At 37.5% G+C, this 27,328-nt stretch overlaps 1 protein-coding gene across 3 annotated transcripts; it reads left to right on the forward strand.

The window, feature by feature from the left end:
* Nucleotides 1–36: 36 nt before the first annotated feature.
* Nucleotides 37–27,328, forward strand: nrap (nebulin-related anchoring protein). Of its 3 annotated transcripts, none has more exons than XM_052103214.1 (43): nucleotides 37–238; nucleotides 516–610; nucleotides 803–890; nucleotides 2,667–2,771; nucleotides 4,360–4,461; nucleotides 4,601–4,705; nucleotides 4,883–4,990; nucleotides 5,105–5,209; nucleotides 5,314–5,421; nucleotides 6,417–6,524; nucleotides 6,922–7,029; nucleotides 7,415–7,531; nucleotides 8,381–8,485; nucleotides 8,732–8,839; nucleotides 8,928–9,041; nucleotides 9,255–9,353; nucleotides 9,445–9,549; nucleotides 9,659–9,766; nucleotides 10,840–10,947; nucleotides 11,096–11,293; nucleotides 11,400–11,504; nucleotides 12,046–12,144; nucleotides 12,256–12,360; nucleotides 12,479–12,586; nucleotides 12,712–13,023; nucleotides 14,527–14,631; nucleotides 15,484–15,582; nucleotides 16,543–16,647; nucleotides 17,130–17,237; nucleotides 17,337–17,450; nucleotides 17,550–17,747; nucleotides 17,861–17,965; nucleotides 18,691–18,789; nucleotides 18,876–18,980; nucleotides 19,176–19,283; nucleotides 20,445–20,756; nucleotides 21,343–21,447; nucleotides 21,617–21,715; nucleotides 21,820–21,924; nucleotides 22,024–22,131; nucleotides 23,059–23,367; nucleotides 23,800–23,952; nucleotides 24,077–27,328. In XM_052103214.1, the coding sequence occupies exons 1-43, from the start codon at nucleotides 167–169 to the stop codon at nucleotides 24,404–24,406; spliced, it is 5,562 nt and encodes a 1,853-aa protein (XP_051959174.1). In that variant the 5' UTR covers nucleotides 37–166; the 3' UTR covers nucleotides 24,407–27,328. The 3 variants fall into 3 exon arrangements, with proteins under 3 accessions (XP_051959174.1, XP_051959173.1, XP_051959175.1); XM_052103213.1 differs by having other exon boundaries at nucleotides 4,357–4,461; nucleotides 24,077–27,327; XM_052103215.1 differs by lacking the exon at nucleotides 2,667–2,771 and having other exon boundaries at nucleotides 4,357–4,461; nucleotides 24,077–27,327.

The following is a 27,328-nucleotide window of genomic DNA, read 5'->3' on the forward strand; positions in this document are numbered from 1 at the left end:
AAGAGACAGGGTCTCTGTCAGGGACCAGATCTAAGTTTAACACAGGACAGAGACTGAGACACAAGTGGGAACGAGGGACTGTCTGGGATGCCTTGCTTTCCCTGTACTGACTCTCTATATACGTTTTCATTTTTAACTGGAATTGCAGTTTTAATTGGACAAGAACATGAATGTTCAAAAGTGTGCCAGGTGTGGATTCGTGGTTTACCCAGCAGAGAAGATAAATCTTATTAGTCAGGTAAGCTTGTACACTTATAATGTCTCATTGATCTTACACATTTGAACAACAGTCCATAGATAATCACAGTGAGTGTATTTTGTAGTTGTCTAGCAGTATTGTTGTACCTACAGTATGTTGTAAGCAGCACTACTTTGGACCAATTACTGTAGGTTGAACAGATTTTCATGTGTCTCCTCCTACAGTATTTAGAGGAACTGAACTGAGATGCTTTCAAAATCCCTTTTTTCTTCTTCTTAATTTAACACTGTTTGTTTCCCACTCTTTTCTCTTTTAGAACTGGCATAAATCATGTTTTCACTGTGAGGTCTGTAAGATGGTTTTGACGGCGAATAATTATGTCAGCCATCAGAAAATGCCATACTGCCAAGTGTAAGTTTTGGGCAATTTTTGGCTTAGATATATACATTTTTAATAACATTAAGTATTAAAACACATTACCTAAATAAGGCTCAGTGTTTTAGTGGCATTGCATTTCATTGCAATCCAATGCCTCATGGTTAAATGTATCATTTATCAAATTTGGCAACAATGTGTTGAATATATTTTTGTTGTCTCTTATAGGCACAATCCAAAGAACAACACTTTCACTAGTGTCTATGAGACTCCAATCAACATCAATGCGAAGAAGCAGGCTGAGGCAGTCAGTGAGGTGAGTTTTTGATAATGCCACAGACACAAAAACACAACCAAACTTTGCCAGTGCTGTACATCTGTCACAGTACTATAGTAAAGAAAGTAAATACATTCTACACTCAAGATTTTTGCTACTTGTTCAATTTACTTAATTAGAATGAGCTAAAGCAAAACAATTCTAGAACATTTTGTCACACTTGATTTCATTGCGTTCTATCCATTTAAATTTGTTAAAAGGAAGTTTGCTTAATCCATTTGAGTTGAAACTACATGAATCATTTTCAAAAAGTGTAGCATTGATGGGCAGGGGATTTCCATTTCCCATCATGCTTTGCATGCAATTAAATTAAATGTGTCTTTGTGCATGATGAATTTAAAGGGGGGATGTTAGTGTTTAATATTTCATTATGTTGAGATTTAGAAGAGTTTCTGTTATGTTGGAGTTTTGGGGTTAAGTGGATCTTGAGCTAACGATGAGGAAAGGTAAATGTCGCACATGGAATTGATTGCTCACTCCATTGCGCAAATGTTGTGCTAACCATTGCATAGTTACTAAATGACACTCAATAATTAATCCAGCATGTATTTAGCATACTAACATTCACTTGCACTAATTAGTATACAAAGAAATAAAAGTGATTTATTTTGAGTTATATTGACATGTCATATTTTGTTGGGTTTACTCAATTCCACTAGGTTTTTCTACACAACGTGTTTGTGTTGAGATTACAAAGCCATTTTAAGTTACGAAATCTTATTTCAAACAAGTGGAACCACTGTCAATGGCTGAATCAAGTTCAGCCAAAGAGCTATTCGTTTGAGTGTAGAATGAAAAGATGAGGTTAATATCTAAATATCAAGTGGTAGTGGTTTTCTATAACATTATTTGATTATTTTATAAGTTCAAAGAATTTTCAAATGAATGAATGTTCAAAGCTGTTACAACTTTAGTTATGACATTTCGGAGGACATGAACATGGAACGCGGGCATGTGGGTAAAACCTTTTCTTAAAATAAATGATACAGATAGACAAACTTTGATGATGGGCTGTTAAATATGTCTGGTGCTGAACTATAGGATTGATCAGTGTATTTATTGTCTGAAAATAACTAGCTGATTTGCAAGCAAAGTAATTAAATAATTGAACAGGGGTCATTTTCTCTTGTAATATCTCTGTATCCCCCTATATGAGTTAGGTAATAGTGTTGTTTTTGGGAGAGTTCTAAGACTCCAGTGACAGAATACCGGTTTGGAATGAGAACTGCATCTCTCCAAGTTATTTCTGTAGTGTGACATGATACCCCTCTCTAGCCCTCTTTATGCATGTGCTGTTTAAATTTATACCACATCCCACCTATATTCCTTCCTTGCTTCGTTTCCTTCACTCTCTTTCTCTGTATCCTCTCTCTCTCTCTCTCTCTCTCTCTCTCTCTCTCTCTCTCTCTCTCTCTCTCTCTCTCTCTCTGTGGGACCCCCAGCTGCCCCTGTTTGTCAGTGAGCTCTGTAGCTGTCTTCATGGAGGGTGACAGTGTGCAGATCACCTTACTTCAGTTTCACATGTAGAATTTCCTTTCTTGCCAGAAAAATCACCAAAAGACAGAGAAAAAAATAGCACTCATTAGACCTACTTATGTTGCAAACCTTTGGATTTGTATTTCTATGTGGTATTCCATATTATTAATTTCTGCATTGTTAGTGAACTGTATGTTTTTCAATGCACCTCGGAACACTGAAGTGTGAGCTTGGATGGATGTGCTCTGACAGCTCTGTTAACCTCTCTTTGGTTTTTAGAATAAATATCGGGAGGAAGGGGATCGTTTCATGTCCACTTTCCACTATGACATGAGATCAAAAGAAATTGAAATGGCTCAAAAGGCTAGCCAGCTTGCCAGCCAGGTGACAAACTAAACTAAATAATAGTAACCCAAAAACTATTAATAAGTCACACTTAAAAATGTATCAATTTCCCTGGGAAATTGGAATGACATTTTAAAACAATAGATATGCTGTTCAAAATAAAGATGAAAAGAATTATTGTGACACTTTCTGATTGTCAGATGTTCGTAGGATATGTCCATAGTGATGAGCTTATGTGGTTACTCACTTTGGACATCTGTATGGACTTGAGGATGAGTTGACTTAATAAATGCATTCAAAATCACATTGACACCAGTTTTGAAATATGGCAAAATAAAGCTAATTTAAAAAAAAAAAAACCTCTATCATCATTTTCAGACGACACTTGTTTTAATATTTTGTTATCTAATTAGGCGATTTTGAAACTGAATCCTGTTTTGGGGGATTTTGATTGATCTTTGGAATCTGCTCACTAATAAGATTCATTCAGTCACCATTTCAGCATATACCTTTCACCAGTAAATGGAGATAAATGAGTGTTTTTTATATGTGTCATCTGAGTCATTGAATCATTTATTCACTGAAACGACTCATGACACAGTCATTATTGACTGAAACAATAGATAGGAACAGGAATGATTTGTTCACTTAAAAGATTCATTCAAAACACTGATTCATTCACAAGTGAAACTATTGTTTTAGGCAAAAAAGTTTGGTTAAAATTATGGAAGTATAATGAACAGTACAAAAAATATGGATTCACATGTATCATTGTAACGTTTGGTGCCCAAGGAGTGGAAGAGGAGATGCAGGAGTCTTTTAATTACAAACACAGGTGTAGGACATTCACTCGAGTGGAAACAAACGCTTTAACAAACATATCCATTCAAACGTCACAATTCAAGGACTGACAAAACATGAACAAAACTAGAGGGTTTATATACACATGGACACTAATGAGGGAATGGCATACAAGTGTGAATAACAATTAAGTGATTGGGGCAGTGGATTCTGGGAAACATAGTGCTGGGGAAAACTTCAAAATAAGAGTCCTTGAAATCAGTGGAGACAAACTGTGACAGTCATGCTAAATAAAGGACCATGACCACAGAGTGTTATATTTATAGAGTGCAAATGACAGTTTAAAACCTGCAAATCTAATAAGACACAATCAAACCAAAGCTCTACGTTCAGGCTTCCACAGTAGAAAGTCAGTATTGACAAACCAAAAACAATGGCCAGCCAAACCACAGAGTGAAGCAACATTTTCCATACACAAGTATCGTTTACATTTATTGTCAGTGGAGATGGAGTCAGGTATTGAATCAAGGCATTACAGTATGTGCTCTCAAAAAAAGTCTCAATCTTCACACTGAATAATGTAAGATAATGTCTGGATATTTTATGAATGGTATGCGTATAGTGTGCCAATCCTTACTTATAAAATATGTGTCGTGTAGTATGCCAAGAGTGAAAGGTTTAAAACTACTGCTCTAATGTGGCATTCAGACATTTTTAAGTGTGACTTTTGATCCAAATATTTTTGGGGGCCACTGTAGCTGTGTTTATAAAACCAAAGATTGTTTTCCAATTATTAACTGATTTCAAATCCTTCTAAAATCAGCAGGGCTACCAAACTGAGATTGTAGGCCAACAGTCCTGGCACTCGGGCAGTGTTACCAGCCAGGAAATTGTACGTGTGAGCCAGGCACAGAAGACCTTCAGTGATGTGAGTGATCTGGTTTAGAATCTGTTGGGAAATCTTTTTAAGCCTGATGACTTCAAATATCTTTTGCTGCACAAATAATCAAATTAACTGTGTAATAATGGATTACAAAGAATGAGCTGTACTAATATTTGGGCTATAGGTAGAATACAAGCGAGGCCATGAGGAGCGTGTCACACAGTTTACCTCTGTGGTAGACACACCTGAAATCATACATGCCAAGACTGGAGTCTCATTGGCCAGTGATGTAAGAGCACATTCAACATTTGAACACAACACAAACTGAAATGGCATGAATGGCTTTAAATATTCAATCTACAAACAGGCAATAAAATGTTGCTTGCTGTACTGGGCCCCTTGTTTATGTTATAATCAGTTATTGAATACTTATATGGTATCTGATATGCTTCATGTTTGTTTACAGGTGAAATACTCAGAAGAATATCAGCAGTCTAAAGGAAAGGGCAGCTTTCCTGTCATGATAACTCCAGGATATGAGATGGCAAAGAAAGCCAACACATTGGCTAGCAATGTAAGTAAAAAAAGACCCTGTTAAAACGAATGCATTCTCTGTTTAATTACTATTATTGTGACAAACATAACCACATTTAAAATGAGCTTTTATTTTCCATGATTTTCTTCTCAGTTAGAGTATAGGAAAGGACATGAAGAAAGAATGTCAAAGTACACCACTCTGACGGATACTCCTGACGTACTTCTAGCTAAAAACCAAGGGAAGATTGCTAGTGATGTAAGCATTAACTCACAAATAAAGCAATTTGCTCTTTATTTGATCTGAATGTGGCTGAAAATTGTCCATATATGTTGATCCTGCATCTTGTTCACTGAAAACAGTATGTGTACACTGAGGAGTATGAACAGCAAAGGGGCAAAGGCAGTTTCCCAGCACACTTCACTCCTGGATACCAGGTGGCCAAAAAAGCAGGCGAGATGGCCAGCAAAGTAAGTGCATTACTCATACAGTGACCTCCAAAAGCATTTGGACACTGAAGCCACACTTTAAAATGTATGGATGTCATTGCATTAGAAAACAAAATATCAAAGCTGGTGTCAGGTTTTTTCTTTTTAAAGATAGCACAAGCACACTTTTCAAGCTAATAAATGTAGAAAAAGAAGATTTGAAATCATAAAACAGTTATAGGCTACTGTTTACAATGAAAAAAGCTATTAGGACACTTTTTGGATATGAAACGTTAGCGGAAAATTTCCATAGTTAAAATAATGAACTTTACATGTTGTTAGTTACTCAACTAAACGTGTGTGAACCTAAGGAGAACTGATATTATAAATCTACTAAAAATAACCTTAGGACTAATTGGTTAAAAGTCATTGCAAAAATGGTTCAGAAGGTTTTTCTGAGAAAAGTCTAGAATCAAATGTTTGCAGACAATTGCTATAAGGTTTGTGTTCCCATGCAATGACTTTCAGACAGTATTAAGTATGAGTTAAAGAGGTCATGACTTGCCTTTTTATTATTATTATTATTTTATTTCCTTGAGGTTCACTTTTAATATCAGAAATTTTTTTGCTAAAAAAAAAAAGTTTAATATAAAAAAAGTCATATATTTGTAAAACAAGATCATATTCTACCCTCATTCTGACCATCTGTCAGAAACAAACGGTTTTAGTGACACTTCTCTTTTAAGACTTGACAGTAAAAGCCTACTTTTATGACTGGCTCTCTGCTCTTGACTGTCTTGCTCTCTACTTACCATCTAACTGCTCACTGGAACTTGGTGGGCTATGGAAGTGATAAGGTAAAGAAGGTGATGTGTTGCTGTGGAGGTGGTCAGATGCAAATGTCAACCACAGTGTTACAAAAGATTAAGGACATTATATTCTTCATGTCATGACCCCTTTAAAAATTCAATGGCCACTATTTATTAGCTCTACACAACTGGTGGTTATACTGTAAAACCAGTGTTGTTTGTATGCAGGTGAAGTATCAACAGAAATATGAGCAGGAGATTAAGGGGAAGGCCAGCACTAATGCTGGGGCTGCAGAGTCTGCTCTGGCCAAAGAGAACGCAGAGCACTTCAGTCATGTAAGACTGCTGGACACTTTCTGTTTCACATTCATTCAGGGTTTCCACAGTAATCAGTTCCCTGTAAATATTAGGGAATTTAAAAATTGTGATTGACAGGCCTGAAATAGTCATACAAATGAATGACATTTTAAAAACCAATGGTAATTTCTACAGTGAATGTATATTTTTTTATGGTCATACATAAAATATTTTATTGGCTAGAAATTGCTCTTTGTTAGTGCAGTCTCTATAGATTTATCTAAAAAAAGTAGTATCCTGTAATCACAAACAACTGGAAAATGTATAGAAATTCTTTGGTCAAAAGGAGCCCTGTACAGTGGTTGGGATGAATGTAAAATCTAATGTACATTTTTTTATTTACACCAAACAAACATTGAGTCTCTAATTCCTTTAGCATGCCTACACTGAGGAATATGAACAGCAAAAAGGCAAAGGCAGCTTTCCTGCCATGATAACTCCTGGATACCTGATGGCCAAGAAAGCCCATGACATGGCCAGTGATGTAAGCATCAGCACTACTGTGGTCTGTTTTAATTGAACACTGTTATAAATTTGAGATGTTTCATATTTCAGTGTGAGAATTGGAAACAGGTGACTGGAAAGAAAATTATACATGTTAGTCCTGTTGCATGTGTTTTGTAAGCTTAGCCCATCAGCACTGTTATAACATTTACATTTTCCCCCATGACTCCCATGAAGAATCGCATCAAGAGGACATATTTATACACATTGACTGCATGAATTATTGAATGTGTATGGTCTCTCACGCCACAGGAATTCATCCTGACAGATCAGACATCTTGGACAGTACAGTTGATTGAGCACTTTCTTGTATTGTTATGTTTGAATAACACTTACCTTATCCCCCTCCCCATTTTAAACTGTAGCTGAAATATAAGAAGGACCTGAACATGATGAAGGGATCTTCTGCATACCATGCTGTAAACCCTGATGACAACCTGACTCTGAAAAGTGCACGCAAGATCAACAAGCTCATGAGCGAGGTGAGCAGATTTCCTGTACATTAGTTGAGAAATTTTACATTTAAAATAAAAGAGCCTCTCGTTCTGGGATAGTATCAGGCTGATGCTCTCACTGGCTAGTGGTGCAGCTAAAATGCATGATTGCAAATCTGCTGTAAACTGTTGACATTTTTTATTGTTTTTAGGTGTAGTATCACAAATTGTTCCCTAAAACGGCATCTCTTTCTTAGTTACTGTAGTTTACAACCGATAATTTGGGGCAGGGCTGTCCACAGAGTTAAAAAAAAACTGCATACAAAATTATATTTATCTACCTGATTCATTATTAAAGAGTCTAATGGCAGTTGCAAGTGTTCAATGTCTCAGATGTTCTGTTCTAACTGCAGTGCATGTCAGTTGATTTTTATTCCTGAGGACTCTCCATGCAATATTAATAGTAATGATTTCCATAGCAAGACATGCACCAATAAATACGTTTTGTTTTTTTGCCATGTAAAACAATCTTTAAAAAATTGCATTGAAAGTCTGCATTTTGCTATAGTGCAAAGAGAAAGAGATAGACAGTGATAAACACTCATCAGGTCAGCCAGACATAAAGTCTCCACACCTGCATTCTCCATGTCTCTTCAATGAGCTCCCCTGCTGAGTCCAGCCACCCACAGATATAAACAAAGAGAGCATACAAGCCAGGAGGACGACATCATCATTCTATTCTGATCCTGTCTGCATGCCACAGCTTATACCTGATATGCTACAAACAATAATGTATCATCATTCTGCCAAGTATTAAAAGCAACTTTTAAAAAGGCACAGGATAGAGTTTTAAAATTCCAAAATATCACCTGACTAACACTTCCACCGTTTATACAGGTTGAATACAGGAAGGACCATGAAGCCACCAAAGGCCATAGTATCAACTATTGCGAAACACCACAGTTCAAGAATGTGTCAAAGATTGCCAAGTATACCAGCGATGTGAGTGCTTCATCAGTGAATGACTGCTATATGCAAAGAATGACAGCATATTCTATATTTAAGGTGTTACTTTGCAGTGTAACTTGTGTGCAAGCATATTCACTCAATGATGTGAACAATGGGTAAAAAATAGTTGACTTTCTATATACAGTAAATGGAAAACTTGGTCGTGTGAACCTTTCAAGTGAAATGAGAATACTGTTGGTGTGGCATCATTGTTTTCCCTGTATTTTTGTTGGATCACAGAATAAATACAAAGAGAATTACACCAATCACATGAAGGGGCACTATGAGGGGGGAGGCATCGACAAGAAGACCATGCACGCCATGAATGTCAGAAAGCTGGCCAGTAATGTAAGATTAAATCGTTTTTCCAAATATCAAAAATATGCTAAATTCATGTAATAAATATTAATTCATAATTGGTCCCATCTGATTTTAGATTGCATACAAATCAGAGTATGAGCAGGAGAAGAATGTGCAGGGTGAGTACAACTACCCAGCCACCATTACACCATCCTACCAGACACAGAAAAAACTGGAGCCTCTCAAGGATGTAAGTCTGTCATGCTTTTTACTGGTCTTAATCTAAAACCATCTGTATAGGGTTTTCTGTTGTAAAAAAAAAACTTGTGAAAAGTTAATTGTTTTTCAATAATTATGCCAGTCTTAATTGCTTGCATAGTGCTACTTAAGTCCTACAATTTAACTTCACACTTTAAACTTACAAGCTTAGTCTGAAAATGAATGCTCTTTTTTGCTCACACAGAAAAACTATAGACAACATATCGACAGACTGAAATTCTGCCAAGTTACGGACACTCCTGAAATTGTGCAAGCTAGAATCAATGCCCATCAACTCAGTAATGTAAGCAAAAATGTATTTCTCATTGCGTGTTTGTGTGCAATTAAATCTAGCATATCTATATTAACCTAATATATAATATCTCACTATACAGCTGAACTACAAAGCTAACTATGAGAAGACAAAAACACAGTATACAATATCTCAAGATACACCAGAAATAAAGAAGGCCAAAGCCAATGCAGAACTCATCAGTGATGTAAGCCTATACTCACACATACCAGAGCTTTGGCACATTGTTTGTCAATCATATTTATAGTTCACAGGTGTTGATTACATTGTTAAGTGATCTCTCTACACATTCACAGATCAAATACAAAGAGAACTGGGAGAAGAATAAATCCAAAGCATGTGATATCGGCCTGGACACACTAACATTCAAAGCAGCCAAAGCTTCTCGAGATCTTGCTAGTGATGTAAGAATGTGTTCAAATGTAACATTTAATTGACATTCATGTCATTCAACTCTAAAATATGAATTAAAAACATATTTTAAATGATGAGCTGATATGATTACTCAAAATAAATAAATAATATATATATATATATATATATATATATATATATATATATATATATATATATATATATATGTGTGTGTGTGTGTGTATATATATATAAACCGATCAGCCACAAAATTAAAACCACCTGCCTAATAGGTCCACCATTTGCTGCCAAAACAGTGCAAACACACATCTCAGAATAGCCTTCTGAGATGTTATTCTTGTCACCACAATTGTACAGTGCAGTTATCTGAGTTACCATAGACTTTGTCAGTTCAAACCAGTCTGGCCTTTCTATGTTGACCTCTCTCATCAAAAAGGCATGTCCTTCCACAGTCCTGCCACTCACAGGATGTTTTTGTTTTTGGCACCATTCTGAGTAAATTTTAGAGACTGTTGTGTGTGAAAATCCCAGGAAATCTCAGCGGAATCACAGCAGTTACAGAAATACTCAAACCAGCTCATCTGGCACCAACAATCATGCCACGCTCCTAATCACTGAGATCCCCATTCTGATGGTTGATGTGAAAATTAACTGAAGCTCCTGACCTGTATCTGTATGATTATATGCACTGCACTGCTGCCACACAATTGGCTGATTAGATAATCACATGGATGATTGTTGGTGCAAGACGGGCTGGTTTGAGTATTTCTGTAACTTCTGATCTCCGGGGATTTTCACTCATAACAGCCTGTAGAATTTACCAAAAACTGAATGGTGCCAAAAACAAAAAAACATCCCGTGAGTGGCAGTTCTGTGGACAGAAATACCTTGTTGATGAGAGAGGTCAATGAAGAATGGCCAACATGTCCAACCTTGAGGATGGATGGGCTACAAATGCCATGTCAGGAACTTTATTAGGACTATATATACATATATTATTTGTGCAAACATTTGTACAGGAAGCATTTATTTTCTTAGCAGATAACGTTCTGATTTTCTTGTAGCAACAACAGTGTAATCTTAATCATCTTTGATTGTACAGATCAAATACAAGGAGTTATATACAAAGAACAAGGACAAAGCCATTGGAATGGATGTGAGTGACTCCAAAACACTTCATTCCCTTCAGGTGGCCAAGCTGAGCAGTGAGGTAATTCCTTCTACCAAAGTCTGTATAAGATAACCAATCGTGAATTGTTCTCACTAACATAAGAACTCATTCTCAAATTCATAATGTGCAAATACTAGCCAATCACTCTCAGAGCACCAAACTAATCAATCACATTTCTTTGCTATAGGTTGCTTATAAAAAGAGTTCTAAGGAGACTCAATCCAAGTGCCACCTGCCCCTGGACATGGTGAATCTAAGCCATGCTAAGAAGGCTCAAGCCTTGGCCAGTGATTTGGACTACAGGAAGAAGTTGCACGATTATACTGTCCTGCCTGATGACATGAAAGTGCAGCAAGCTAAGAAAGCCTACCAATTGCAGAGTGATGTAAGTGGAAGACAGCATGTGTTATAAGACAAGAATAGAATGATAAGTACACATAATCTCCTTTTATATACTGTATACTATATGGATATTGATTTGGTTCCTTTAGAACCAGTACCGATCAGACCTGACATGGATGAAGGGAGTAGGCTGGGAGGCTGATGGCTGCCTGGATGTGGAACAGGCCAAGAAAGCAGGAGATATTGTCAGTGAGGTTGGTCTTTGGAAAATGTGTATTCTATGCTAAAAAGACTAGAATACAGTGGCTGTGTAGCATGGGATGGTGTTCCTCCAGGCTTCTTAAAGGGATAGTTCACCCTAAATTAAAATTCTGTCAAAATTTACTCGCCCTCATTTTGTTCCAAACCTGTATGAATTTCTTTCTTCCATGGAGCACAAAAGTAAAAGTTAGGCAGCATGTTAGCCTAAGTGACCATTCACTGTAATTGCATCTTTTTTTCCATACAATGAAAGTGAATTGTGACTCAGTCCCAGTCCCTAAAACAACTTCATACAGGTCTTGAACGACATGAGGATGAGTAAATGATGACAGAATTGACTTTTTCTAGTGAACCCCATGGCTATGTTGGTCAATCAGGTAGACCAGCTCCAGACCAGCACTAACCAGCATAAACCTGCCTGGCCAAGCATTGAAATTCATGCTGGTCTAAGATTGCCTTGAGGGTGGGTAAGGGTTTTTGTATATTTGTTTGTTCTTTTAGTCATTATAATTATTTGTTTTGCACTTTATTCAGAAAAAGTATCGTCAAAAAGTGGACCATGTGAAATTCACACAAGTGGCAGACACTCCTTCCATCATACACGCCAAGAAGAGTCAGGAACTACAAAGTGGGGTAAGATATTTCTTCACTTAAGATCCATTTGATCTCATTTTTCTGATGCACACATTTGATTGGTCAGACCCTATCCAACATGTTGATTAATTGGCCTTTTCATGTCCTCAGCTGGCATATAAGGCAGGCACTGAACAGACAATGCACCAGTACACTATGAGCAAAGATGAGCCTCTCTTCAAGCAAGCCAAAGCTAATGCAGAACTTCTCAGTGGGGTATGAACTAGATCAAAGGTTGCACCAATGCATATGCATATGTTGCACCAATAACCTGCACAGTAGTTAACAACCCTCCACCTGGTTTGAGTCAATGTCTTTAATTGGTGCTTTTCAGAAAACATATAAGAGTAGCTGGGACGATGTGAGGGAGAAGGGTTTTGAGCTAGGCATGGACACACTTTCGATTCTCAATGCTAGAACAACAAGAGATCTCGCCAGTAATGTGAGTGACCAAACACCCTGCTAATACACATGACTCACATGGCTCTCAAAGTAGATGCTGGAATCTCAGATATTGTGACGGAGAATGTAATGTAACATTCCTGATTTTCCATTTACATGATCTAGGTGAAGTACAAGCAAGAATATGAGATGGCAAAAGGGAAGATGATTGGTGTGAAGACCGTGTCAGGTGATTCTCAGATGGCGCATTCGGCCCAGGCCACCAAACTCCAGAGTAACAGGCAATATAAGAAAGAATATGAGGATACCAAGACCAAATACAGTGCCTTACTTGATATGATGAACCTCACGCATGCCAAAAAAGCCCAGGAACTGGCTACTGAGACAAACTACAAAACGTTCTTACACAAGTACACCAGCCTACCCACTGATATGAAAATGGAATGGGCCAAGAAGGCCTACGGCCTACAAAGTGATGTAAGACTCAGATATGGGAACTGTCCCAATATGCAATTTAACTGGATAGTTCACCAAAAAATGAAACCTGTCTAATTTAACCTCTTGAGATCTGAGCATGACTGTTGTGGGCATTTCCCTTTTTGATTTGTAACTAGTAGCACCAAATAAACATGCAATAAACAAAATCAATAAATACAAATTCTAGAGAAAACAGTTTTCCAAAAAATGTATGTCAACATATGTGGACAGCGGGACTAAGTTGTGAAATTACCAAGCTACCAATAGTCAGATTTTTTATTTTTTTTTTACAAATAGTTTATTATGTTTCCAGGAGTGTTGGCTATTCGTGATTTTGAGACGTTACAGGCATTACATAAGAAATTAGCATAATTAATTCTGATTCAAAGTAATTGCCAGCATCATCCAATCACTTCCAACCATGTAAAAAAAACTAATATACATAATAAATTCAAAATCTATGTACTGATTATAATTGTTCCATATCCGCCAAACATGTTGAGTGGCCCAAACATTATCTCCAGCCTGAAACTGAACTTTTGATAGGAAGTTTGAACTGAATGCACTTGGCTGCATAGAGAGCTATAGGATGCTCCCTATTTAGTGAATAACTTAACCTCCTGTGCTGTCTGTCTGCACTTGTCTCAGAACAGTTCAAACTGCACCTTATTTTTATCCTAATTATCTCCATAAAAAAGCCTCTTAAAAGCAAAGATTTTCAGCTTTTGGATGAACCCATTGATTCTCAATGTGACATAGTGAAAGTGAATATAGTATTTCTACGGAAAATATGCACCAGTGCACACATTAGTGTACATTGTGTTTAACAGCGTGGCGTTTTGCGATAAATTGCTCAAATTAAAAAAAATGACATATCGGATGAAATTAGAGAGACTCAAAGAGGTTTCAATGCAAAAACTTCCAGTACTCTGGTTACTTACCGGATGTAGTTTTGTTGCCGTTATCCCCAAAGACAAACTTTGCTGTGATCGGAGCTATGTTGTTTGGTCACATGACTCCATGTGTCGAAAGTTTAACTCTTTATTGACAGCAGAGTCAGTAGAGTTCTCCTGAACTAAGATCAATCAGTTAAAATTAATTTAAATTATGCTTTGCGTATAGTGAAGCCAAAATACAACGTCCACGCATGTTTGACCTTCTTTATTCTGCGAAACACAAAATGAGATATTAGAAAGAATGTTGCTATCCCTGATTTTCATAAAAGGAAATTGGATACAGTAGTTAGGCTACTCACTTAAAATATTTTAAAAGGTATCCAAAGGTGTTATAAAAGTAGTCCATAAGACACTTTTAGGTTCTTTTGCAAGCCTAAAAATGAGTCAGCGCTATGTGCGTAAGTAAATAATGACAGAAATTTCATTTTTAGGTGAACCAGCCCATTTATACCATGGCTCCAATTAAACTGTTCACTTCTTACACCAAAAATGCACAAAGTAAGAACATAACATTTTGAATCAGGATTAAACTTGGTTTTCTTTGCAGAAACGTTATCGTTCTGACCTGAATTGGATGAAGGGAGTAGGCTGGGAGACCACCGGATCCCTTGATGTACTACAGGCCAGAAAGGCTACAGATTTAGTCAGTGAGGTACAGATTAAATCTCAAATGAAAACAACATACCACACTGGTATTTGTTTAGTAGATGCCAAAGTAACTTCTATTGCATTCAACTTACACATTTTATCAGTATGTGTATTCCTTGGGATTGAACCCATAACCTTGGCATTGCTAACATCATGCTCTATAAATTAAGCTATCAAAACTCCATATGCTAAATGCCATGGATTTTCATCCTTTCAGCTTTTAAAATTAAGTAATTTGAGGAGTCAACATGATTTTTTTAGGACATCGATGGCATGTCTAGAAATGTCAGGATCAGAGGACCAGTTGCTTGTAAATAGCTTACATGATAGGTTAATGACTGGAGTTTTATTTAGCAGGGATAAGAATAGGTATGAAATATTTGCTCAATTCATCAGCACCTTGTGTAGATTTAACACAGCTGAGAAATGAGTATTATATGTTCAACACATTTTTATTTCAGTTATTTTACTGAGCTAGTTGATGTATATTAAATAGAGAGAGTTCAAACTGTATCATACTATACCATGCATGTTTGTAATTGCATAGATGGCTCATAGATGACAGCCATGACTGCTATTAGATGCACTTCATTTTGAGTACTGATGTTACAAAAAGTAAGCTGAAATAAAAAAGCACATGCCAGGAGTTAACATTTAATTCATGCATTTTTCACATGTTAAAGAGTATGTTTTGAATGTAACAAATGTTTGAATTTATCATCCATGAAATAAAAGTATTTGGGGTGTACATGCATAAATAATCAAGAAAATAAATTCCAATATCTTTCAGCATAGAAAATGGATATATTTGGAATGAAAGTGAGTAAATCTTTGCCATCCCTTGTGTATGTTCCAGAAAAAATACAGACAGGATGCGAGTGCTCTGAAGTTCACCAGCGTGGAGGACACGCCAGAGATGGTTCAGGCCAAAATCAGCAGCAAACTGGTGCTTGATGTACGTAAACTGATTCATTTCATTTTATACATGCATTCATAGAAGGACATTCTGTGGATTAAACTAGATTGTAGAACTAGATCAAAAGCATGAATTGTATCATAATTTACTCACCCTCATGTTGTTCCAACCATGTTTTACTCTTTTTTTTTTTTGGAACAAAAAAGGTGTTAGGCAGAATGAAAGACTCAGTCACCATTCACATTCATTGTATAGAAAAAAGATGCAATGAAAGTGAATAGTGACTGAGAATAACGTACTGCCTTTTGTGTTCCAAGGAAGAAGAAAAGTTCAGTCATGACAACTCTCGGAAAGATTTAGCTATGTTAGTTAATGTGGGTATTAAATATTGTGAACTAGATCTGTTCTAGCTGCCACAGAGCAAGTACAGAGACTTGCAACTGCTAGAACATACACAGAAACACTGAGTTAATCATATGGAAATTCTTCTGCTGCTGCACAATTAGGAAAAAGCAAGACATTCTGCATTAAGCATGTATGACATCCTGCTGCACAAATAGACAATTACAAGCCCTATATATCAGATCTAGACATGTGGAGGTGGAGGGATTTAGAGAAAACTCTTGCAGCATGCTGCAATGAAACTGGCTTTAAATGTTAGGTAAAGAGAGAGAGTACAAGTTGGTTAGCTGCCTGATTCCACGTCAAAGGACCTATCAGTTATGCCATGTGCTCACAGACTAGCTTGACATATCACATGTGAATGAATTGATTGGCTTACAGACAAAGAGCCTATCAGCTTGCAACCATTCAGAGTTTCATTCATGAACTTAGTCTTTCATATGAGTTTGGATTAACATGAGTGTGAGTAAATGATGACAGAATTTTCATTTGGGTGAACTTTCCATTTTTAAGAGAGAGGGGAAAATATTAGTTTGATTGATATACCATATTACTGTCACTGGATGTAATATTTCTTGTAATCTTGATGTTGAACAGAGATTGTACAGAGAGAAAGGAGAGAGTGAAATGCACAAGTACACACTGAAGGGAGATATTCCAGAGCATGTGCAGGCTAAGATCAATGCCACTAACCTCAGTGAGGTGAGAATCAATCACACACACACACACACACACACACACACACACACACACACACACACACACACACACACACACACACACACACACACACACACATGTTGTGTTTCCATGTTTTATGGGGACTTTCCATAGACATAATGGTTTTTATACTGTACAAACTTTATATTCTATCCCCTAAACCTAACCCTACCCCTAAACCTAACCCTCACAGAAAACTTTCTGCATTTTTACATTTTCAAAAAACATAATTTAGTATGATTTATAAGCTGTTTTCCTCATGGGGACCGACAAAATGTCCCCACAAGGTCAAACATTTCGGGCTTTACTATCCTTATGGGGACATTTGGTCCCCACAAAGTGATAAATACACGCTCACACACACACACACACTCAGCCATTTCATTTCAGAAGCTATTAAACACATGCACAGGCAATTTAATTTTCACACCAAATTATTAAAATGAGAACTCTTTTGTGTAAAGTCACGTTACAAAGAGTCCTGGACAAAGATCAGAGATGCTGGCTACAAGTTGCGCTTGGATGCTATTCCATTCCAAGCAGCCAAATCTTCTACAGAAATCCTCAGTAATGTAAGTATATTTAGTATGCTACAGGAACTACAGTTTCTTTTTGTTTATCTGGTTATCTGTCTGATTATCTTTTCTAACTGTATAACTTTTCACCCACAGCAAAAGTACAAGGCACAGTTTGAGAAGACAAAGGGGAAGATGATTGGGCTGAAGGGACTACAGGATGACATAAACATTGCACACTCTGTGTATGCCTCAAAGATACAGAGTGATGTGAGTATTCCTGCGGATCAAAATGGGGTTTGAGGATGTGTAGTTAAATGAAGTACAAAAAGTCTGGGTGAACATGTGATACTCTTTCTCTCTTCTTAGGTGAAATACAAAAAAGAATCTTCTAAGTTGCATTCTGAGTTCCATCTGCCAATGGACATGTTGGAGGTGATTCATGCTAAGAATGCTCAGAATCTGATCAGTGATCAGGACTACAGACTTACGTTGCACAAGTACACAACACTGCCTGATGACCTCAAAGTGCAGGCTGCCAAGAAAGCATATAACCTGCAAAGTGAGGTAAAGCCTTTTCAATACACATGCACTGAACCCCTATGGTTACTTCTACTCATTGCTGAACAGAATACCTCTGAAAGTTGGGTGATCTTTAACTTGCTGTGTTTGTACAACAGAAACTGTACCGTTCTGATCTAAATTACCTCCGTGGTGCAGCCTGGATTGCCACAGGTGCTCTACAGATTGAAGGATCCAAACGAGCCACAGATCTAATCAGTGAGGTATGACTGGTTACTTAACACTTGCTCCGTCCTGGTTATATTTATATTTAATATTGTATATATATATAATTTAACATAAGTATGATATGTTAAAGGAATAGTTCACCCAAAAATAAAACTTCTCTCATCATTTACTCACCCTAATACCAGATGTGTATGACTTTCTCTCTTCTGCTGAACATGTAGAAGAATATCTCAGCTTTGTTGGTCCATTCGATGCAAGTGAATGGATACCAACACTTTTATGCTGCCTTTAAGTGCTTCATGAGCTTCAATGTAATCCATACGACTCCAGAGGTGAAATCCATATTTTGAAAAGCAATATGATGTGTGTGGGTGAGAAACAGATTTACTTCCGCTTTCATTTTTGGCAATTCACATAATTTATACATAACACCACCTACTGGGCAGGGTGGACTTAAATATTGATCCATTTCTCACCTAGACCTATGGTATGGCTTCTGAACATATGTATTTCACCACTGGAGTCTTATGGATTACTTTCATGCTACCTTTATGTGCTATTTGGAGCTTAACTTTTTTTTACCCATTCACTTGCATTATGAGGACCTACAGAAGTTAAATATTCCTCTAAAAATCTTCGTTTGAGCTCAGCAGATGAAACAAAGTCATACACATCTGGGATGGTATTTGGGTGAGTAAATCATTTTCATTTTTGAGTGAACTATCCCTTAATGCAGGTATATATTTATTTTTCCTTACAGAAAAAGTATCGCCAACAACCCTACGCTTTTAAACACACATCCATTACGGATTCTCCAGATATCGTTCATGCTAAGCTCAGTAACAAGATCACTAATGAGGTAAGAGGATATTCCCAACATCATCTCTGTGTTTGTTGATTTGTGTACAAGGATAATGATGTCTTGTGTTCTGCTCTTTTTTTTAGCGCTTGTACAAAGAAAAGGGAGAGAACCTTAGGCACAACTACACCATTACAGCAGAGAGACCTGAAATCACCCAGGCTAAGATTAACGCTGCTAACTTCAGTGATGTAAGATGAGCCTTCCAAGTCTATTTTTGTGTTTACAGATATTGCTACATCATAAAATACAATATTCTAAACTGAAGTTGATAGATTGTTTCCAATATATTCTATAAAGGATGTGATTAAAATTAAATTACATACATGACATTTAGTGAGAATGTTTAAATGCTCAGATTTTGAACATTTGTTGTTAAATTTCAGGTTAAGTACAAGGAGTCATGGCATGTGCTCAGAGCTCAGGGTTACAAACTCACCATGAAGGATATCCCCTTCCAAGCTGCTAAAGCTTCCACCAGCATTGCGAGTGATGTAAGAATACCCTCACAATATTTTTACACATTAACATCTATGGGCAAAAACAAGTCTGATAAACTAATGTCCTAACAGGGATAGTTTGCCCAAAAAAGAAAATTCTCTCACCATTTACTCACCCTCATGCCATCCCTAATGTATTTGACTTTCTTTTTTCTGCTGAACACAAAGAAAGATTTTTAGAAAGATATGTCAGCTCTGAGGCGGCACGGTGGTGCAGCGGTTAGCACTGTCGCCTCACAGCAAGAAGGTTGTGGGTTCAAACCCTGATTGCCCTGGCCTTTCTGTGTGGAGTTTGCATGTTCTCCCCATGTCTGCGTGGGTTCTCTCCGGGTACTCCGGCTTCCTCCCACCATCCAAAAGACATGCAGGCTAGGTTAATTGGTGTCTCCAAAAAAATTGCCCTAGATGTGGATGTGGATGTGGATGTGGATGTGGAGGTGAGTGTGAGTGTATGTCTGTCTATGTGTGGCCCTGCGATGGACTGGTGACCTGTCCAGGGTGTCCCCCGCCTTTCGCCCAATGTTAGCTGGGATAGGCTCCAGCCCCCCGTGACCCTGTACACAGGATAAGCGGTTGACGATGGATGGATGGATGTCAGCTCTGTAAATCATACCGTACAAAGAATGGTGGCCAGACCTTTGATGGTTCAAAATGCGCATAAAAGTAATCCATAGATTTTGATAGGTGTGGGGAAGAAACAGATCAATATTTAAATCCTTATATACAATAAATATTCACTTTCATTTTCACTTTCACTTTTTCTTTTGTTTTTGGCTATTCACATTCTTCATGCATATTGCCACTTATTGGGCAGGGAGGAGGATTTGTAATAAAAAATGACTTAAATATTGATCTCTTTCTCACCTACATGTATCACATATCACTTCTGAAGATATGAATTTAACCACCGGATTCGTATGGATTACTTTTACGCTGCCTTTATATGCTTTTTAGGGCCTTCAAAGTTGTGGCCACCATTCACTTGCAGAGATGAGATATTTTTCATTCGTGTTCAGCAGAAGAATGAAAGTCAAACAAGTTTGAGATTGAGTAAATAATAAGAACATTTAAATTTTTGGGTGAACTATCCCTTTAAACTTTATAGAAGATTCCCTATTTTCCAGTGGATTTTGTTCACCTCCTTTGCTTTGACAGAACCAGTACAAACACAACCATCTGTTGGAGAAGGGAAAGCACATTGGATCTCGCAGTGTCCTGGAGGACTCAAACCTAATGCACTGCATGGAGATGGGTCGTCTACAGAGCAACAAGTACTATCGCAAAGACGCCATGTCTACCAGCGGCCAGTATCACCTGCCTCTGGACATGGTTAACCTTGTTCATGCCAAGAATGCCCAGGCCTTAGCCAGCGACCAGGATTACAAAACCCACATACACTCTTACACGGTCCTACCTGATGATATGAAGGTGCAGTGGGCCAAGAAGGCATACGACCTGCAGAGCCAGGTGAGAAAGAGAGAGACCATAGAGCAGTGATTCTCAACTGGTGGGTCAAGACCCAAAAATGGGTTACATGTCTGTTCTGATAGCGTTGTGGGCTGTAGGTATAAAACAGTGCTAAATGCAAATAATAATAATAATAAACATATAATTGTGCTAAGTTATGATAGCAAAATTAATAGGCTTATCTTTTGGTGTTAATGTCAAAGGCTGTGCATCCTTGGTAGAAGCAACAGTAACCAAGTTAGTCAGATGGCAACATGGACAGGTTGCATGATACACACTTATGCAATTTAAGTGAAAGTATGAACCAGAATACATGGAATATGGTTTAACTTGCAATGAGCACATGCCTTGTGCCATCAGAATTCAATTTTGTGCACCATTGGTACTGTCTAATAATTTTGGTGTCAACAATTTATCAATCTGGCACCTGGAGCAAAACCAGCTAAGAACCACTGCAAAAGAAGATAAAAGATAATACGTTTTGGCTTCATACCATAAAGAAGTGCAATCACAGTGCAATCACTATAATAGTATAGTGTCCCTACATATATTTAGCAATTGTTTCCTCTTCTTCAATTTTTCAAAGAATATATACAAATCAGATCTGAACTTCATGAAGGGGGTGGCCTGGGACTCAGTGGGCGCACCCCAGCTGGAGTCTGCAAAGAAAGCTGGAGAGCTCATTAGTGACGTAAGTAGCATTTAACAGTCATCATTTTTCAGGCATACTGTAATTCATTGTGCTAACACCATTGCAGTCTGACCAGATGTCTATGAATTAATGTTACCTTGGAATTATAATTGTACCACATGAAATCATTGTAATAATAAATGTTTTGCTCTTTTCTTAACTTCTGAAGAAGAAGTACCGTCAACACCCTGACAGCCTGAAGTTCACCCAAGTGGCTGATTCACCAGATATTGTCCATGCAAAGAATAGTTACATGCAGTGTAGTGAGGTAAAGTTTACCAAGCATGCTCATTAATCAATATCTCTTTCAAATATGTGTAGGCAGTGATTGCTTTGCTGATGTGAATGACAAAGCATTTGTCATTTTTTCAGAGGTTGTATAAGTCTGGAGATTCCGAGTCCATGCACAAATTCACTTTGCCACCTGATCATCCTGACTTCATCAGAGCAAAGATCAACGCTCAGCAAATTAGCAATGTAAGACTGGTGTTGTCATATACTATAACAGGAATAAATGTAGTTCTTATGACATCCTCTAAGATTGTCTAACTTCCATTTTTGCTTTCACTTTCACAGAAAGTTTATAAAATGTCAGGTGAGCAGGTGAAGTCAGCAGGCTTCGACCTCAGGTTAGATGCCATTCCCTTCCAGACCGCCAAGGCCTCCAGAGAAATTGCTAGTGATGTAAGCCAAAAGGGATATTTTATTAAATGGATAGTTCACCCAAAAATGAAAATACTTTCATCATTTACTCACCCTCATGCCATCCCAGAAGTGTATGACTTTCTTTCTTCTGCTGAACACAAAGATTTTTAGAAGAATATCTCAGCTCTAATAAAAGCAATCCATCAGACTCCAGTGGTATAATCAATGTCTTCTGAAGCGTTCCAGTTGCTTTTGGGTGAGAACAGACCAAAATATAACTCCTTTTTCACTGTACATTTTGTCATTGCAGTCTCTAGGGATGATTGTGACTTCAAGCTTGATTATACTGCAAGTGCTTGATGCATGCGCAGAGCGCAAGATGGCGCTATAGGAAGTGTAATCGAGCTTGAAATCATGATCGCCAAGGAGACTGCTGTCAAGATGTAGAGTGAAAAAGGAGTCTGTCCTCACCCAAAACCAACTGAATTTCTTCAGAAGACATGGATTAAACCACTGGAGTTTTATGGATCAATTTTATGCTGACTTTATCTCCTTTTGGAGCATTTGGAATTCTGGTCACCATTTACCTGCATTGTATGGACCAACAGAGCTGAGATATTCTTTTAATATAAAAATTGTATTTGTGTTCAGCAGAAGATAGAAAGTCAAACATATCTGGGATGGCAAGAGGGTGCATAAATGATAAGATAATTTTAATTTGTGGGTGAACTAACCCTTTAAAGCTAAAGTGTGTAATTTCTGTGCCACTAGCATCACCAAATAGAATTGCAAAAGTAGATAGTCCTGCCTCAAACTCACACCATTGTTTTTAAAGCAGCACAGAGCCACAGTGTAGGAGAAAGTATTTTAACAGCTGAAAAACAAATTGCACACTTTAGCTTAAATAAAAATATATAGTTTATAACCCTACTTGTACAGCATTTAATGTATTTTGTACCTTCTCAGTTTCGCTATAAGGAGGCATTTGTGAAGGACAAAGGCCACCAGGTGGGCCTCCTTAGCGTTGAGGATGACCCCAAGATGAGACACTCGCTGGCTGTGGGGAAGCTCCAGAGCAATAATGAGTACAGGAAGAAGTTCCAGGAGACATGCTCTCAGTTTAAAATCCATGCTGACCAACCTGAGTTCCTGAATGCAAAAAAGAGCCAGGCTCAACTCAGCAACCTCAACTATCGCCAGCAGATCCATGGCTACACATATCCTGATCAGCTCAATGTCAATCATGCTAAACAGGCCTACCAACTGCATAGTGATGTGAGTTTGAGATTAGTCTTTTATTAAGCAATTTGTTGATACCTTTGTATTCTAATATTTATCAGAGGTATTAAGGATTTTAAGGGACACAGCAACTCTGACAAAAATAATGTGTTAGTGACCAACATATATCTGTTGAAAATAAAATTCTACTATTTGAGTGTGAAAGTGACCTTAAGTGAAAAAGCTTAGACAAGCCTAAGGTGGCTTGATGGACTTACCATGTGTGGGTGGTCTAGCAGGTCTCCCAGTCTAGCCAAGTTGGTGCTTAGCTGGTTGAAAGTGCTCAAAACCCCTCTAAAGCCATAACATCCCAGCTTAACCAGCTGGTCCTTAGACTGATTTTTATTTCAGCTGGGCCAATATTTGCTAAAAGATTCTCAGCAGACATTATTTTGACAAAGGGGCTTGACTGTATGTCTCTGGTTACAGGTGAATTATAAATCAGATCTGAACTGGATTAAAGGTGTGGGCTGGACCCCTCCAGGCTCCCATAAGGTAGAAATGGCCCGCCGGGCAGCAGAACTGGGCCTGGCTGAAGGAGTATCCACCGAAGAGGCTATTGCTCAATACCAGCAACTAATGGTGAGACATAAAATACTACAAATCAAATAATATCTGGATATACCTACTTTAAATATGACTCACTGTTACCAAAAATGTTTGCCAAAAATGTCATAATCCGTTTGATAATTTTCTTTGGTCTCAGATGCTCCAGAGACAGCAGCAGTCTGCCACAGAGCAGATGGATACCACAAAGGAGTTCCAGCAGCCTGGAGTCAATCCTGATGCCATGGAGGTACTCCAAGTCAAGAGGAAGAAGACCATTCACACCACATTCAAGCAGGCCAAGACCACAAAATCCATCACTTCACAGTCTGTTGCATCCCACTCAAACACAAGTCAGTCTATCACTAACCAGTCCACCAAGAAACAATCCATTATGAGCCAATCACATGCTGATGAATCCACAGCGAGGCAGATGCTTGAAAACCAGGCCATTACAGATCAGGCTGCTGCAAAGTCAGGAGGAATGTAATCTGCCATTTTTGTCTTCCTTACTTTCATATTTGTAAGTTAATTTATGAGCATCATGTAGATCTTGGTGTTCTTGACTGTATTTTTATTGATCCATGAATGAGGTACATTTAGATGAAAGATATAGGTAAAATGCGAATGTGAAGATGGTTGAAGTAAGTGCAGAAGGTGAAGGATGAAAAATTAAATGGTTAAATGGTTATTATGAAAATGGTGATTATGGCAATAAGGATATATGGAGGTATCAAACAAAGCTGGAGTGTATACAGTTCATGTAATAAACGAGGGTGAGCATATATATCTCAAAAGTGCCTTCACAATATTGAAAGGTTTTCTCTCTCTCTCTCTCTCTCTCTCTCTCTCTCTCTCTCTCTCTCTCTCTCTCTCTCTCTTCGTTGTTGCTAGAAATAAGATTAGAATGAGCCAGTTGCAACATGTCTGGCTGCTCTGATCAAATTTATGACTTTTGATTTTATGCTCTGGTGGTACTGAAATATTTTAAGATATATTAAAACATGTATTGGATATGCTGTATGTCTGATCACCTGAGCTTTAAAAGAGAAATTATGAAAAAAGAACTCCACTAGCAGAGTTGAAATAGCTGAAATGTGTGAAGTAAATGTGTGAATTATTGCATATTATATAATAAAGATTTTTTTTGGAATGCCCTTCATTAACCATCTAACACACTGGTTTTTTTATTATTATTATTTTTCTTTCTTCAACAATCTTGAGCACTAGAGGGCATTCACAGTCAGTTTTTCTGAGAATTTAAAGGAAAAGTTCACTCTCATAATTTACTCACCATCATACCATCTCAAATGTGTATTACTTTCATTCTTCAGCAGAAATCAAAATAAGTTTTTTAGAAGAATATCTCATCTCTGTAGGTCTATACAGTGCTAAAATTTTAAAGCTCAAAAAAGCACATAAAGGTTTCATAAAATAACCCTTATGACACCAGAGTGTTAATCAATGTCTTCTGAAGCGATCTGATTTTAGGTGACCAAAATGTTACTCCTTTTTTACTATATTTCTTGCCATTGCAGTATTTGAGGCATGTGCAAAATGCTAGATGGCACTATGAAATGTAATTTAGCTTGAAATGATTATAGCCAAGAAGACTGCAGATGCCAAGATTTATAATGGAAAGGGAGCTATATTTTGGTCTGTTCTCAACCAAAATAAATTGGATTGCTTCAAAAGACATGGGTTAAATTATTTTATGCTACCTCTTTATGTGCTTTTTTTTCACTTGCACTGAATGGAACTACAGAGCTGAGTTCTTCTTAAAATATTCATTTGTGTTCTGCAGAAGAAACAAAATCATACACATCTGGTATAGCATGAGGCTGAGTATATGCTGAGAGAATTAACATTTTTGAACTATTCCTTTAATTAATTGTTTAAAGAGACAGACAGACAGGACGGACGGACGGCCAGATGGACAGAACTGACTATAAAAGCTGTAAAAAAGTTTAGTTTTCCTCCAAACAGTTTGTATGAGCTGCTCAGTGGGGCCTCACTGACTATTGCTGAGACATAATGAAAATCAGTTTAAGGAAATAAATCATGTTTATTTTCTTGCTTTTCCAATCCAAGTGTTGACCCGTAATGCCTAAAGCAGAGGTTCTGAGCAACTGGTGATGGCTAGCTCATTGGGACACTGTTGCAAAGGCCTTATCCATGATCCAAGTTCACAGCTGAGTTCTGGGCGCTGGGTTTTAGAAGTCGGTTAGGGTAATCTAGGTGGAAAAACCCTGTCAACAGGAAAAAATAGCAAAGACAAGTACTTTTTAATTACTTCATTGCATTTTAGGGTATATAATTCAAACAGTATGGGACGAGCTGCTTGATGCTTGTATATTTTTATCCTTCAGGCTATTGCAGTATCATATTCCTATATCTATGATTGGAAAAAAATCTAAATAGATCTTTCTAATTGCGTTTTTTTGAGAGCACCAAAAGTACACCATACATACAAAATGACTAATTGTGACAAATTTAGCAAAACTTTAAAGTTTATGCAGATTTATTTACCCATATAAAGGTGGGAATGTCATGCCAAGTATTTTTAAAGGCAAGAATTTGCTGCACAAAGATATATGGAAGAAAAATATCCACCCTATGAGTTTATGTTCATGGCTGATGAAGCTTCACATAACAGTGTTTCTCTATAGAGACAAGAAAAACTCAACGTGTCAGTGAAAATGAAAGCATGTACAGTCATCATTCTACCTTTCTCTGTTTTCTTTGATGTCTAGCCTTATTCCCACAAACCCCCTTGTCACCCAAGCTTCTTTATGTATGGTCTCCCAGGCCCTCACAAAGTAAATTTGTAGTGCCTCTGCTTCCTCCCTATTGAAAAGACCAACATTGCTTGTCACCAACATATGGTGTGTTTTGGATGCTGGTGTCTTCGTAGCTTTACCAGCCAGTCTCCCTTGGTCAACCAGCTTCATCAGAACCAGCATTTCTGTTGGAGAACACCAGCTAGACCACCATAAACTATATAAACCTTGGAGCAGCATGGAAATTCATTTGACTAGACTCTTAGAAGTTGCAACAATCATCAGCCAATACAGTGAGCAGGACTGAAATCTTCTAATGCAAAGCTGATTGAAAGAGATCAACTAGTTCTCAAAAACAAATGTGCACTGACATCTTTGGTATTTATCTGAAATAAAGCACTGATTTCAAATTGTTTGAACAGAAGTTTTATAATCTTTCTTGATGGATATCAATTGATAAATTCATAACATAACTAATGCAACCCAAGGGTACAACTGCTTTCTGGCTCCGCCATTGGTGTGCTTTTTGCAGAAAGCATTTATGTGCCAAAGATCGTAGAGAACACTGCATTCGGAGTATAGTTTACACATGTTGTAAATTTTTTATGTACCTTCAAGCTCGTTTCAAAAGA

Source organism: Xyrauchen texanus, chromosome 33, assembly GCF_025860055.1.
Source record: "Xyrauchen texanus isolate HMW12.3.18 chromosome 33, RBS_HiC_50CHRs, whole genome shotgun sequence".
NCBI lineage: Eukaryota > Metazoa > Chordata > Actinopteri > Cypriniformes > Catostomidae > Xyrauchen > Xyrauchen texanus.

Coding starts and splice junctions, on each gene's coding strand:
- nrap (XM_052103213.1), top strand. CDS start 167: ATGAATGTTCAAAAGTGTGCCAGGTGTGGATTCGTGGTTTACCCAGCA. Junction 7,532..8,380: donor TCAACAAGCTCATGAGCGAG/GTGAGCAGATTT, acceptor CCGTTTATACAG/GTTGAATACAGGAAGGACCA. Junction 9,550..9,658: donor ATGCAGAACTCATCAGTGAT/GTAAGCCTATAC, acceptor ACACATTCACAG/ATCAAATACAAAGAGAACTG.